Consider the following 13,204-nt stretch of genomic DNA (forward strand, 5'->3'; position numbering starts at 1 on the left):
CCTTCATTTTTTTTTATGTGTGGAAAAAATAACTTCTTAACTTCCAGCTGCACAACGGGAGAGCCTATTAGTTCTATATGCAGCACCGCGTGGTTTTACACCCCGGTGGTGAGACAAATGCCTGATTTTCTTTCTCCTTTAATCCTCAAAACAAACATCTCTATCACACTACTGTGTAATGTGTATGCAATGTCTCGTCCCCCTTTTACATTTAACATGTTTCTGCGGTACGTTGGCACCACTTTCTCTTTTTGTTTGGTCTCTTTGTATAAAAGGTCATACAGGAGCAACTCAGGTCTCTATGGTGAACTTGTTGTCATTATAATCCATCAATGAATGCTCATGGGTTCCTTTTTTTCTCTCTCTTTTTTTTAAAGCCCCCTCTCTGTAATTGTGAGCACATCAAAAAAATACTTTTGCTAAAGTTTAGTAGTTTACTATTCTACATGTTAAATTACAATCATGGTATAAAAAAAATTCATATTTGAAAATAATGATAAATTCACATTTGGTCCAACTAGCATAATCCTCTCAATTGGGCCTTACCATTAAAGCTATTAGTTAAACATTAAAGGAAGTTTGTACCGGATACAATCAATAAGTGGTGATTTAGTGCTCTCGTAAAAAAAAAAGATCATATAATATTTTCTTATATTAAATGTTGCATGTTATTAATAACTTCTTGTTACTATGAAAACCAAAAGACATGGCTGACTATTAATTATATAACAAAAGAAAAAAGCTATCATTACTTCACAGCGGGGCTCTGGCTATGTAGTAGTGCTCCACGTGATCCATGAGTAAAAGCTCCACCTTTCGGATAAACCAGAGGCGGCATCTGCGCGGCTGCTGCCTGCGGGACAGACGGACAGGACGGCATGCGGGAGTGAGCTGTGCCGCTGCGGGCTTTCAGGATCTTTTTATTTTTTACTCCTTTTTCGACTATGATTTTCGCTTTCCGGCTGCCTGAGGTTGACGAAGGGCTCAGTCTGAGAGAAAGAGGCACACAAACAGGTCCTCGCGCGGTGCGTTCGCTGTCTTCCCGGTAGTATGAGGCTCTGATGAGACCGGAGAGGACAGGATGCCCGCCAGCGGCGCAGACTCCCTGAAGACCAGCGCCTTCATCCCGGTATGCACGGCCGCCGTCCTCCTGGTCGGCTCCACCTCCCTGTTCTTCGTCTTCACGTAAGTGCGACCCTACAAATGAAAAGTTGGAGACATGCATTGTTGGTTTGCGCAACAGAAAAAAATCATCCATCCATCCTGACACCCATCGCTGTTCATCCACCATGCATCAGGTACTCTTTCATTTAACGATGTCATTATTTGCATGTGGAAGTGGATTTTGAGTATAACATGTTGGTAATTCTCTTCTTTTCATGGTTGTAAGCAGAATATTGAACAGTATTTGACCCATTATTTGTGATTTAGTTAATTCTCAATAACCAGAAAGCTGCTATAGTAACTAGCATAATAACCATTTAACTATAAATGTTCAAAACAACCATTTCTTCCTCACTGACTTCACCCTGCTGGCAGACGGTATCTGACCTTGTTGGCTCTCAATGTGGGCTATCCTGGGTGCCTGCCCAGTGCACCCTGAGGACTCGGAGTAAGCACAGTTGAGGGGATAAGCCACCCACAATCAACATGTATCAAAGTGTCAATATGACCCACATGGGTAATATACATATAGCTGAAAGAAATCAATACTCTCTGGTGTGTGTCAAGATCAGAAAAGCTGATTTTAAATCTCAGTTTCAATACAACATGGTGATGAGGTGGTGAAATGGATAATTTTAGCCTCCTGTTTCTGACCTATTTGTGAGGAACTAGTGGGAGGCTGCACTAAAGCCAACGCTGGGATGCTGAAAACAATGAAACACAATATCCCATAATACCCTCGAATCCAATTTAAATGAGGCCTATAGGTTAGTCAGATTTCTCAATATTTAAAAAAGCCTTTACTTGTGTACATTCAGAAGCTAAAAAAACAGACCACTGTCACATTTGACAGTACCGTACTTTGGAAATGAAACCCCCTCTGACATGATATGACTTATTGAGAAGGCTCCCACCTCATCAGCTCTATGCTAGTCATCTGACCTTTGACCTCTGTAGCCATATCTGTCCTACTTTCTCCATGTTCTCCAGCAGTGCACCGTTTCCACTGGAAATCTGACACCAGATTGGGATTAGGATCCTCTTTTCATTGCCATGTGATCCCCCATCTGGAAAAAATGGAGGCTGGGGGTCATTGAATTCACTCTGCAGATGTTTACTCTTCCCTCTTTGGAAGGAATTTCACTATGAAATACAAGTAGTTTTAATCTTTTTTTCAGAAAGCTCCATTATCGTTCTCATATCTACCTTTGCCTTTCTTTATATATACCTTTTTTTATAGATATAACTATAGATAACATCAGGAATATAAGCCCTTGTTTGCTGGAAAAAAAATAATATTGAACAGAAATTGAGTTTAGTTTTTAAACATATCATTTGAGAAGTATATAAAACACTTTCTTTACTTTAGGGTAGGGCTGGGCAATAATTCTATAAGATCATTTATCATCTTTAATAAAATCATGTTGTGATAAAACCATACACATGAGACATTGTGATACAAAATTAGGCTGTCTAAACTAATAATAACAAGCACATACTCGCTCAAATTTCTCCGGAAATCTCAAATCTACTGCAAAGTTAAATCTAACTATTGTCTTGATCTTATTATATTTGAGTAATATTAGAAATTACTTAAAGGGATTTGGAATTGTCTTAATCCATTTGGAGCGCTCTCCATGTTCTAATACACAGATATTCACAGCAGCTAATTGCTTGGGTCATGACGCCTTCGGGTGGCAGGCTCACAGGCCAGAAAAGGTGGAGAAACCCGGATGAACCCACTCATTCTCAGCGAGAGAAACAGAAATCAATGACCTGCTGACGTGATGGATTGAGATGAGACTTCTTAATTGGGACTGGACTGCTTAACCAGCAAAACCAGGACACTGCAAATGATTGAAAGAACAAGTGATGAATCTGCTGCTTCTTATGGGACAAGGGTTGCAATCTAGCGCGACTGACTTTATAACGTTCTTAGTGTGATATATTAACCTTAAGGGAGAGTAATTTTTCCTTTATTCAAGAAACTGTACATGTCCATCAAACATTATACACAAACAAGAAATGTACTTCAGGGGTAGGACACATAGGTACATAAAGAGTACAAAAATATAAAGAATATAGTGATAAAAAAAGGTAATATTTCAAGTTAAATATTTATCAAATACACATTTGGTTTCATTGCATTCTTTTTTAGTAGTGGTGCCACATTGTTGTAATTCTAGGAAAATTGGGCAAAATTTGGTTTAGAGTCAGTCCATTTCTTCGTAATAGAATGTGTTGTATAAAAATAACAATATTTTTATCACACCCATCATCTCTAAAGTATATGTTCTCATCCTGAATTTGTCTCGTTTGTCCCGTTTATATTTTTCGAAAATACTCAACATCAGACCAAAACATTTGTACACGTATAATCTGACCAATAAGCGGTGTGATATCCTGTGAGTGTGCCCAGTCAGCAGCTGCAGACTCCTCTCCTCCAGAAGATGGACAGGTGCCACGCTCTGTCAACCTCGTCTCTGTAACACTGAGTCAAAGGGACACCGCTTGTCACCCGTCAAAACGTCACCTTGTTTTTACCCCCGGTTGCTGTGAATCATGGGAACACACATGAAAATCATCCAGCCTTGAGTCCTTTTTTTTGTCCCCTGATGCATCCTTTTACCCATCATTTTAATCATAAACCCTGCAGTCAAATAACGTCTTAGCCCTTTCATCTTATCATCCAATATTCATGCAGTGTGTGTGTATATGCGAGGGTGCATGCTTCCATTTCTGTTTCCACTGCCGGTTTGGTACAGTTACAAAACAACCTTTAAAAAGGCTCTTTTGTTTTCCTAAAATTCATCATCATTTCCTGCTTTTGTTCCTCTGACCGTGAACTGTTGTTTGGGTTAGTGCTCAAGGTTTTGTGCATTGTTAAACTCTGGTTCGCCTACGCCCAACAAAGACCACTGACATCAGAACGACCACAAAAATGTCCCTTGTTAATTAGGTTGTGTTTTGCTCTCGCTCAGAAAATGTATTTAGAATACAGAAATATGTAGAAACTAGAATAACTACACTTGTGCTGAAGCGTCCACGTTGAAACGCTGCAGACAGGAATGTTGTTCTCTGGATGTGACATGTTGAAGGGGAGCTGCAGGTTACATTGATAAACCCCTGAGTTCATTGAATTGAGCACGACTGTTTTTATTATCTCCGTCAGGAATAAGCCTGGTGGGAGATCATGCATTTAGTTGTGTGTGTGTGTGTGTGTGTGTGTGTGTGTGTGTGTGTGTGTGTGTGTGTGTGTGTGTGTGTGTGTGTGTGTGTGTGTGTGTGTGTGTGTGTGTGTGTGTGTGTGTGTGTGTGTGTGTGTGTGTGTGTGTGTGTGTGTGTGTGTGTGTGTGTGTGTGTGCATCTGTCTGCCTGCAGCTAAACTCGTATACTACTGGGCCCGTCAGCGTAATACTTTTTGTGTACGACTCATGGACCTCTTGTAGTAGCACTGATTCACATTTATTGAAAAACCTTTTTTATTGTCTATTTTATACTTTCATTGACTGCTGACTTTTCACTCCTTTAATCGGCTGATAGTTATAAACAACTGCTTTAGTAGCCAATTTGAATTTCAGGCAATAGGCTTTGCTGAAAACAAGCCTTACTCAGTCTGTTGCAGGCCACTTTCTGGCCTGTGTTGTGGTTAGAAACTGACATCCATAGAAACATTTGGTCTCATGTTGAACGGGAACATTAGCATGTTATTTGTATACAGTTATGTTTCATATGGGTGTTTCCATAGATCTATTCTCTTTATTTTGCCCTCAAAATGCACCAGATGCATTTAACTCCAAAATAATACAAAAAAAGTGTTATGATCCACTAAAGTAAGACATGATACAAGATGAATAAGCTAGTGTTCTTGTGACCTCTCCACCATTCTGACTGTAAGGATGCATTAGCGACCATTGAGGCCGATTCCAGTTTTTTTTTGATAAAGAGAGAAACACAAGATTTAAGATTTCAACTTTTCATTTGCGAAGATAAATGTGTTGTGTCTCCTTTAAAAAATATTAAAAAATCCATATATCGAATATACAGACATAGACTTTCTATCCCTCATCCTCTGTGGTGTATAACGCTTAAATTGCTTTACTTGCGTGCATCAGAAAAATAAGTCCATTGAAAGGATTTTTTTGAACTTTTACACAATCATAAACCTGAATTGACTTTATCTCCATCTGATAATACACAGTGAGAACATGGATAAGGAAATAAGGAAGTCCTTGATCCCATGAAAAAGATTGAACCCATGACATCACCCCCAGTCCTTTCTGTTTATAAATCTGACACATCACATGGCAGTGATGTCCTTTATGTAACCGTGACAATGGCCCGTTTGAGGAAGGGAGCTCTGGCTGTCATCAGTGGCGAGCTCGCTGCTTGACCAATTGTTTGGCGTCTGCTGTGCCACTGACCCACTGCAGGGATGGGGGCAGTGTGCAGATTGCGAGTGCAGCTTACTGTTCTGTGTGATTTAATACAGCTTTCTCCGGGCTGTTTCATTAGGTGGGGCTTGTCTTTGCCGCGCTGCAGTGTAATGAACTGTTTCTCCCTGAGGTCCAGATGGCCTCAGAGCGATGATGGAGGCTGTCCACACTGTAATCTGCTGCATAAGAAAATCAGACGGATGAACTCTTACCATGCTCCCAGTTCACCTTCATCTGCAGCGCCATTACTGATTGGGAACAGGCCTGTGTTTGTCATAACACACTAATTTGGCCTTGAAATGGAAAAAATAAACAATTAATCTGTGAATCTGAAGACAAAATAGAGAACATCAAATATACTCTAACATTTAAAAATCTCAGGGTTACAATTTATGATTGAAGGATTGTTTTTTTATTAGCATTTTTTTCATTGTGAGTGACTGTTATAACTAACCAGCTCGAGTTACACAGATTAATGATCTGATCAGCTATGACAGTTTAGGCACATGTCAACACAAGATCATATTTAGTAAGAATGAGTTGGATGCATATCCTTAATACCAGCCTTACGGGGGCGCTGTGTTCTGATATGCTCCTTAATCTTTTTGTCACATATTTTAAGATACTCATAATTTCATTATTCTACATTTGTTGAAGTCTACAACAAAATCTTGTCCTTTCTCCAGTCTTTCCTAAGAATCTATAAGGGAATCGATTTGATTTATGTCATGATATCCAGTATATAGTAAGGTGCGGTGTGATATATGGAGACCTCAGGATCTGTGTTTAATGTCTGATGTGAGGAAGCCACAATGCGCTGGACGAGCAGAAATGGTCTGTAATCCAGAGATCATAATCCAGGGATTACTGGGTTTGCAGCTGGCATGGCATCAGCAGGCGTTCCTCTCGAGGGGGGTGGACCCCTCCCCCACAGCTTTAAACCAGCTGGGGGGTTTGGGGATTGAAGCAGCACTGGGATGAGGCGCATAATTGAGGCGGATGACTCTTAATTTAGTCAGCGTTTTCACTTAACATAAGACCTTTTGTTTTAATCACTCAAATGTATTTATGGTTTTCTTTCCCGTGGAGAATATATCTGGAAAAGAGATTTAAAAATGGATTTAGACACCTGTTATACATTTTCCATTCAACAGTCCTATGAGGCCCTTTTTTCTCTAACTATGTCATACCAAAAACTATAACTTTAACTAATTCAACTAAAGAATTCCCACACAGTATATATGTAGGTTAACATGTGATGTTCAATCAAACACTGTTCATATAATCCAGTGAATCTTTTCCTCACTGTAGCCTGATTACACTGCCCCTCCCTCTAATCTCACACAGCAGAGATATAATCATACTCCCATTCAGTATAACACAAAACACACACAGTGTGTCGGTGAGAAATAAAGTGATGGTTCTCTAAGAATTTAGTCCAGTAAGAAATATGTTAAACTGGTTCGGACACTCGATTGTTCTTTTTTTAAATGAGTTTTAGTTAGTTTATTAATCAGTAAACAGTGTTAAAAAAATTGTGAAAAGCAGCAAATTGTAGGAAGGAAAGATCCAGATGTTTTATAGTTCGAGTTTCTCAAATGTGAGGGTTTACATACTTAAAGGGGACCTATCATGCAAAATGCACTTTTGTACGTCTTTTACACATGAATATGTGTCCCCGGTGTGTCAGGGAACTCACCAAGTGTCAGAAAACACAACCCTCTCTCTTTTCCTCCATACCCAAATCTCTAAAAACGGGGCTGCAACGGATCTGATACAGATTTGAAAATTCTCTGACGTCAGGAAGGAGGAGCTCCACCTATATGGGCAACTCTCCACCTATCAGGGGAATGAGAGGTTGCGTGGCATGGTAACAGCATGGTAACAGCATGGTAACATGACGCTCGTGCCTCGCCCCCCTCCTTTGCAGGGGGGCGTGGTCAGCTGCAGCTCATTTGCCACAGAATCAGCCCTTGTGAAGACAGGGCTGGAATAGAGCAAATAGAGCGAAATGAGGCATGGCTAAAATGCATGATCTGTTTGGTATTTTGAAAAAAAAACTTCACAGACATGTTTTATATAGGTATGGCCCTACAATATATTGTTCAAATATAGCATGATAGGTCCACTTTAAGCTGTTTTATATACCATTGTTCATTGAATATATTTGAGTGTTGGACAGTTTATAAGCTAAAACGAGCCATTTGCAACCTTACATCAAGAATGAGTAAGTTCAACATGCATCTTTTATTATTTTTGGACATTTTATGCCAAAATAATGAACCGATAATGGAACCAAATGTCAGTGGCAGTATCCAGACCTGCTTCAGTGTGTACCACAGCTAGCTGTGTGCCTTTACTGCAGGGTTCAGAGACTCTTTGCCAGCAGAGACCCCAGCATTTAATCCCTTGTTGTGGGCACTAATACATGCTTATCTTTCACTGTAAACAATTACTTTTGTGAGCCTCTGCTCCCATCAGAATAAATTGGATGAAGATTATCCCTTAAAATCTTTGTCATCGCCCTGCTTTGTCTTAACCTCAACTTCTGTAGGATGGATACTTGCAAGGCTAAAAAAACGTTGTAAAAGCTCTGATTTACAACGTGCATTTTGCTTTGAATTGACCCTCCGTTGTGCTTGTATACTCAGATGCCCATGGCTGGCTGTGAACATCTGCCCTGCTGTGCCACCATGTTGTGCCATCCTCTTCCTTTTTGTGCTGGCCAACTTCACCATGGCAACCTTTATGGATGCTGGTGTGCTTCCAATAGGTTCGTAATCAAAGTGATGTTATGCTCACAGTAAAATGCAGTGTTTTTAATTTGTGGAGGTGTTATTTTAACAATTTCACATTTCCAGCAAACGAGGACGAGGACAAGGATGATGAGTTCCGCGCTCCGCTGTACAAAAACGTGGATGTGAAGGGCGTCCAGGTGCGGATGAAATGGTGCGCATCGTGTCATTTCTACAGACCCCCACGCTGCTCCCACTGCAGCGTCTGTGATCACTGTGTGGAGGTGAGTTCAATCTGAGAGAAGAGAATGGGCATTCATCGTTTTTAGTAAGGAAATCAGTCGTAGAGAATGAGTGATAACGGCATGGAGGGACAGATTGGGGGAGAGTGGCGCTTATGAGTGAGTGTAGCAGCGTGTGTGTGTGTGTGTGTGTGTGGGGAAAGTCAATAAAGGAGATTTCTGCAGAGTGAATGATGGACAGAGTGTGATGGAGGGAGAGAGATCTCATTAATCAGGTTAATCCTTTTCTGAGGTCCTTTGTGGTCTCTGTAGAAATGCAATTTGAAAAAGGGTTCAGCATTAAACAAAGTGTATTTACAAAGCACATCGGATTCTACTGTGTTATGTATGTGTTCTTTTTTCTGTCTTTTAATTTTCTCCCACAATGTCCCCTCAGGACTTTGACCACCACTGTCCCTGGGTGAATAACTGCATCGGGAGGAGAAACTACCGCTACTTCTTCCTGTTTCTGTTTTCACTGACAGCTCACATGATCTGTGTCTTCACCTTCGGCCTCATATACGTCCTGCACCACCGGGACGAGTTATGGAAGCTGCACTGCACTGTCACGTATCCTTATACACACTCAAAATGTGTGTGAGCGCATCTATCTGTGAGATTATTTGTGTTAATATATCAAACTTAAATTAGACCTATATCAAGCAGTTTTCCTTAACAGCATGTACAGTTTGGTGGTGATCAGTATATCAGGGCTGTTTATTCTCCCGGTCCTGGGACTCGCTGGATTCCACCTGTACCTGGTGTCCAGAGGACGAACCACCAATGAACAGGTCAGTCTGATTTAAAGTGAACTTTATAAGGTTCTGAAACACTTAACCAGGCCAGAAAATTTTTCCCCCTCATTATTCTTAAAATATGCTTAAAAAATGAAACTGAAATCACTTTACCTTACATTTTGTCAAATAACACATATTTTTTACACTTTCCTTCATGATGATTTCTATATTTTTAAACCAGGATCAGCTTTTTTAAGTAAATAATGTGATATTATTCATGATTATCCAGATACAATTAATTCACCATGATCAACTTATTATGTTTTTTTAATGCGATCCAAGATAAAATCCCATATCGTTCCATCCTTAGATTTACCAGCTGTGTTTTTCTAAAGTATTATCCCTGACATGATTTATCTAAATATAATGAATACATGTGTACTGTTATCTCTTCCTGATGCCACAGGTCACTGGGAAGTTTCAAGGAGGAGTAAATCCCTTCACACGAGGTTGTTGTAACAATCTGGAGTATCTGGTGTGCAGCCCCATCGCTCCAAAGTAAGATCCATTACTTCTACTCAATGTTCCGTTTTTCAGGAAGCTTTATAACTCACTGTCTGAAGCCCTGTTTGTCATGTGACTCCAGCTACACAGCGAGGCCCTGTAAGAAATCAGTGATTCACGTCCAGGCTCCGTTCCTCAGACCAGAGATTGACAGGCAGAGGCCGGTGAAGGTCAGGGACAACGGGATACAGAGCCAGGATCTCCAAAATAAAGTATGACAAATTCGAAGTTAAATATGTTCTCACACCACGTCTAAGGGTTGTAACTCCAGTTGTCAAGAGATCAGATCCCTCACGCTTCTCTGTGTTTTTTTCTCCTGCCAGCGAACGTCAGCTGGAGCTGTGGAGCCTGTGAAGACCCCTCCACCGCTGCCCCCCAAACCAGACCACGGCCTGCTGAAAAGCCAATTCACTGTTATGGACGGTACTGTTGGATGACACATATATACTCTGTTAAACACATATTTATACAAGATACCAAGTATATATAGTATACATCTAATTTCATAAGCCTGCAGAGTCATTTAAAGGATATGTCTAGTGATATTTATTTCAAATCCTATTCATGGTGATGATGGTCATGGTGACAAAATACGTATTGTGGGCAATTTTTTACACTAACTGCAGTTCCTCCTATTTGAGTATCTTTGCTACTACAGTGCCAAAGTGTTTTAGGAAGTAGCCATTTGTTAAATATGAATATTTTAGTTGTAAAATATATATATATGTGACTTACATAATCACTAGGTACTAATTATACCAGCTAACTCAACATTAGTTTGATCTTTTTTGGAATTTGAATGAGAAAATTACAAATATATCTACCTTCTGTATCCTCCAATTAATCACAATGTGTTTTCTGTTTTAGAAATGGGACATCATACCAAATCTATCATTCCTGTATCAATTCCCACTGTGCCGCAGCTACGGCCTGTCCTGGAAGCTATATCCAGAGGATCGTCACCCATTCCTCCGGAGCAGGTGCTTTTCAGTCTGATATTAATGTGGTAGGGTGTTTTTTTCCATATCGTAGTTTGATCCTTGTCTAACAGATATTTATGTCTTTGTGTTTTTAGTTACTGAAGACATCAGAGCAGCAAGGGAACACCAACAGGCATGACTCCCGCTCTGAGCCTAAAGAAAGCCCTGCGAGAGGAAGTCAGCAGGTCGGACTTCCTGTCCAGACCAACCGCAGCTCCAGCCCGATGCAGCTCAACTCTCTGACGCTCAACTCCCGCTCCCTCACCCTCAGACACAACAATCGCCACGGCAGCAAATCTCACCTACCTGCCATGCACGGTGAAGGTTTGGGATCCAATCCCCCACCGGGAATCATCAACTCTTCCAGCCTGCTGGCCAACCACAGCAGCAGCCTCTCCTACGATAACATCATCATCAGCCCTGCAGACCCTCAGTTCCCGGCTCAGAGAGGGGCTCCTCCGGTGGGCTACCACCCTCACTATATGACTCTGGGCTCAGACGGGACTGTGGTGCAGCGGGCCTCTCCTCACGGCTACAGCCCCGTGTTCATGGGCGTCACCAGGCAGTCCCCTCAGCCTCGAGACTCCTCCCCCTCACTGCAGGGTCTCTCCTCAAGAGAGCCCTCGCCGTCCTTCCAAGGTTTCATCCAAAGAGACCCTTCTCCCAATTTTCAAGGAATGATGCCGAGGGACCTGGCCTCCCAGAGCTTAACATCGCGAGACGTCGCCCCTCCAGGTCTGGCGATGCGAGATCTGACCTCTCAGAGTCTCCGAGACAGCCTCCGCGATCTGGGTACGCAGGGTTTGGCGCCTCAGAAGTCTTCCACTGCACGCTACGACAGCTTTTCAAAAACCATCATGGCATCCATCCAGGAGAGACGAGAGATGGATGAGAGGGACAGGATGCTGCGTCTCCAAGCCAGGACCCAGGCCCTGTACGGCCCAGATGTGGGGATCTATGACATCCCCAGCAGGAGGAGTCTACCGCCGGAGAACATCCGACCCCCAGGCTCCCGTGGCCCCACTCCTCCGGCCTACGGCTCCAGGGAGTTCCTGATGAGTACAGGCATCCTGGGGTACGGCATGAGGACCTCGCCTCTCTCCAGCTCCTCCACGTCGTCTCTGACTCGAGGCCCGAAAACGTCCAGCTCCCCCCTGCAGAGCAGCAGCAGCAGCAGCCTGCAGAGCAAGGGCCGCTCTTCCTCTCCGGCGTACGGCCCCGCGGACAGACAGACTCAACCCTTCCCCTCCTCTACATCCACTCTGCCCCGTTTACCCTCCTCCACCCCCTCGTACGCCTCCACTAAACGATCCTCGCTCCCATTCTCCTCCGAGGGGAAGGACTCAGTCACTCTGGGAGCCCTGAAATAAATACTCCCATGTTTCTGATGGTGTGAATGAATCATCTATGCAGTGTTAGTCTCAGTCTTCACAGCTCCGAAATACTTTGTAAATAAGAGACCATACGGGACTTTCATCTGTGGGAGGGTGTGCGAGAATACACAGTGGAGGACAAATTTAGGATTATTCAGTCATGCAAGTTCCAAATCTGCAAAATGGTGAATCTCAGGATAGTTGTGCCTCCTCTTACAAACAGAGTGAGCTCTACAAACACTCAGTGAAACCAGAAGAGCTATGTGAAGAATACAGGTTAACTTATTATCTGTTTGTATGTGTTTTGATATTGCTTTTGTGAAACAATGTAATACCATATCATCCAATATGTCTCCCGCTGAAAAACACCCATTTTAATAGAATTTTGTAGTTGTTTATATGAATAAACTTATTTTGTAATTTTAATTTCTGTTTCACGCTATTTTCTTATCTGAATGGCTGCCAGTGAAGCCACCTGCACAGCGCTGCAGAATAAAATGGATGACTGTGAATGAGGTTTTACATTTTTAAAGCACCTGCTTCTCTAAGCTGCAAAAGGAAAAATGCATTTTACTGCTGGTGATCAATCTTGCTACAAAGATATTATACTACAACACTTTTTTTAGTGCGCCACATTCACAAGATAATTTGTTCTCATTACAGATGACATGCTTCACTGAAATATAGCAACTATGCACTTTACAGTCATTTCTATTATAAACTGGGACCGTTCATACATCTGTTTAGCAGCGATCGAAGCGCTTATGGAAGTCAAAGAAGACATGTAATGGGGAGTTTAAAATACATCTAAATGTGGTGGATTGATTCACTGGATCTGCAATGCCTGTTTCTGCATTGCATTTGTGTTTGGCACCCTCTAGTGAACAGTTTCAGAAGGAGGTGTGACGTTGGCTAGGCAGCGAGCTCCAGCAGA

At 41.9% G+C, this 13,204-nt stretch overlaps 1 protein-coding gene across 2 annotated transcripts; it reads left to right on the forward strand.

The window, feature by feature from the left end:
* The first annotated feature begins 819 nt into the window (after positions 1-819).
* Positions 820-12,711, forward strand: zdhhc8a (zinc finger DHHC-type palmitoyltransferase 8a). 2 transcript variants are annotated; one of them, XM_034204514.1, is made up of 10 exons: positions 820-1,298; positions 8,252-8,373; positions 8,462-8,619; positions 9,014-9,186; positions 9,305-9,407; positions 9,820-9,911; positions 10,000-10,129; positions 10,241-10,340; positions 10,785-10,897; positions 10,993-12,711. In XM_034204514.1, the coding sequence occupies exons 1-10, from the start codon at positions 1,132-1,134 to the stop codon at positions 12,265-12,267; spliced, it is 2,433 nt and encodes an 810-aa protein (XP_034060405.1). In that variant the 5' UTR covers positions 820-1,131; the 3' UTR covers positions 12,268-12,711. The 2 variants fall into 2 exon arrangements, with proteins under 2 accessions (XP_034060405.1, XP_034060412.1); XM_034204521.1 differs by having other exon boundaries at positions 820-1,185.
* The last annotated feature ends 493 nt before the right edge of the window (positions 12,712-13,204 follow it).

The sequence above is a fragment of the Gymnodraco acuticeps genome, unplaced genomic scaffold, assembly GCF_902827175.1.
Source record: "Gymnodraco acuticeps unplaced genomic scaffold, fGymAcu1.1, whole genome shotgun sequence".
NCBI classification, from domain to species: Eukaryota; Metazoa; Chordata; class Actinopteri; order Perciformes; family Bathydraconidae; genus Gymnodraco; species Gymnodraco acuticeps.

Excerpts from the sequence above, each read along its gene's own strand:
- zdhhc8a (XM_034204514.1), top strand. The coding sequence starts at position 1,132 with ATGCACGGCCGCCGTCCTCCTGGTCGGCTCCACCTCCCTGTTCTTCGT. Across the intron at positions 8,374-8,461 it reads TGCTGGTGTGCTTCCAATAG|CAAACGAGGACGAGGACAAG; the intron begins GTTCGTAATCAA and ends TCACATTTCCAG. Across the intron at positions 9,187-9,304 it reads AAGCTGCACTGCACTGTCAC|TTTGGTGGTGATCAGTATAT; the intron begins GTATCCTTATAC and ends CAGCATGTACAG.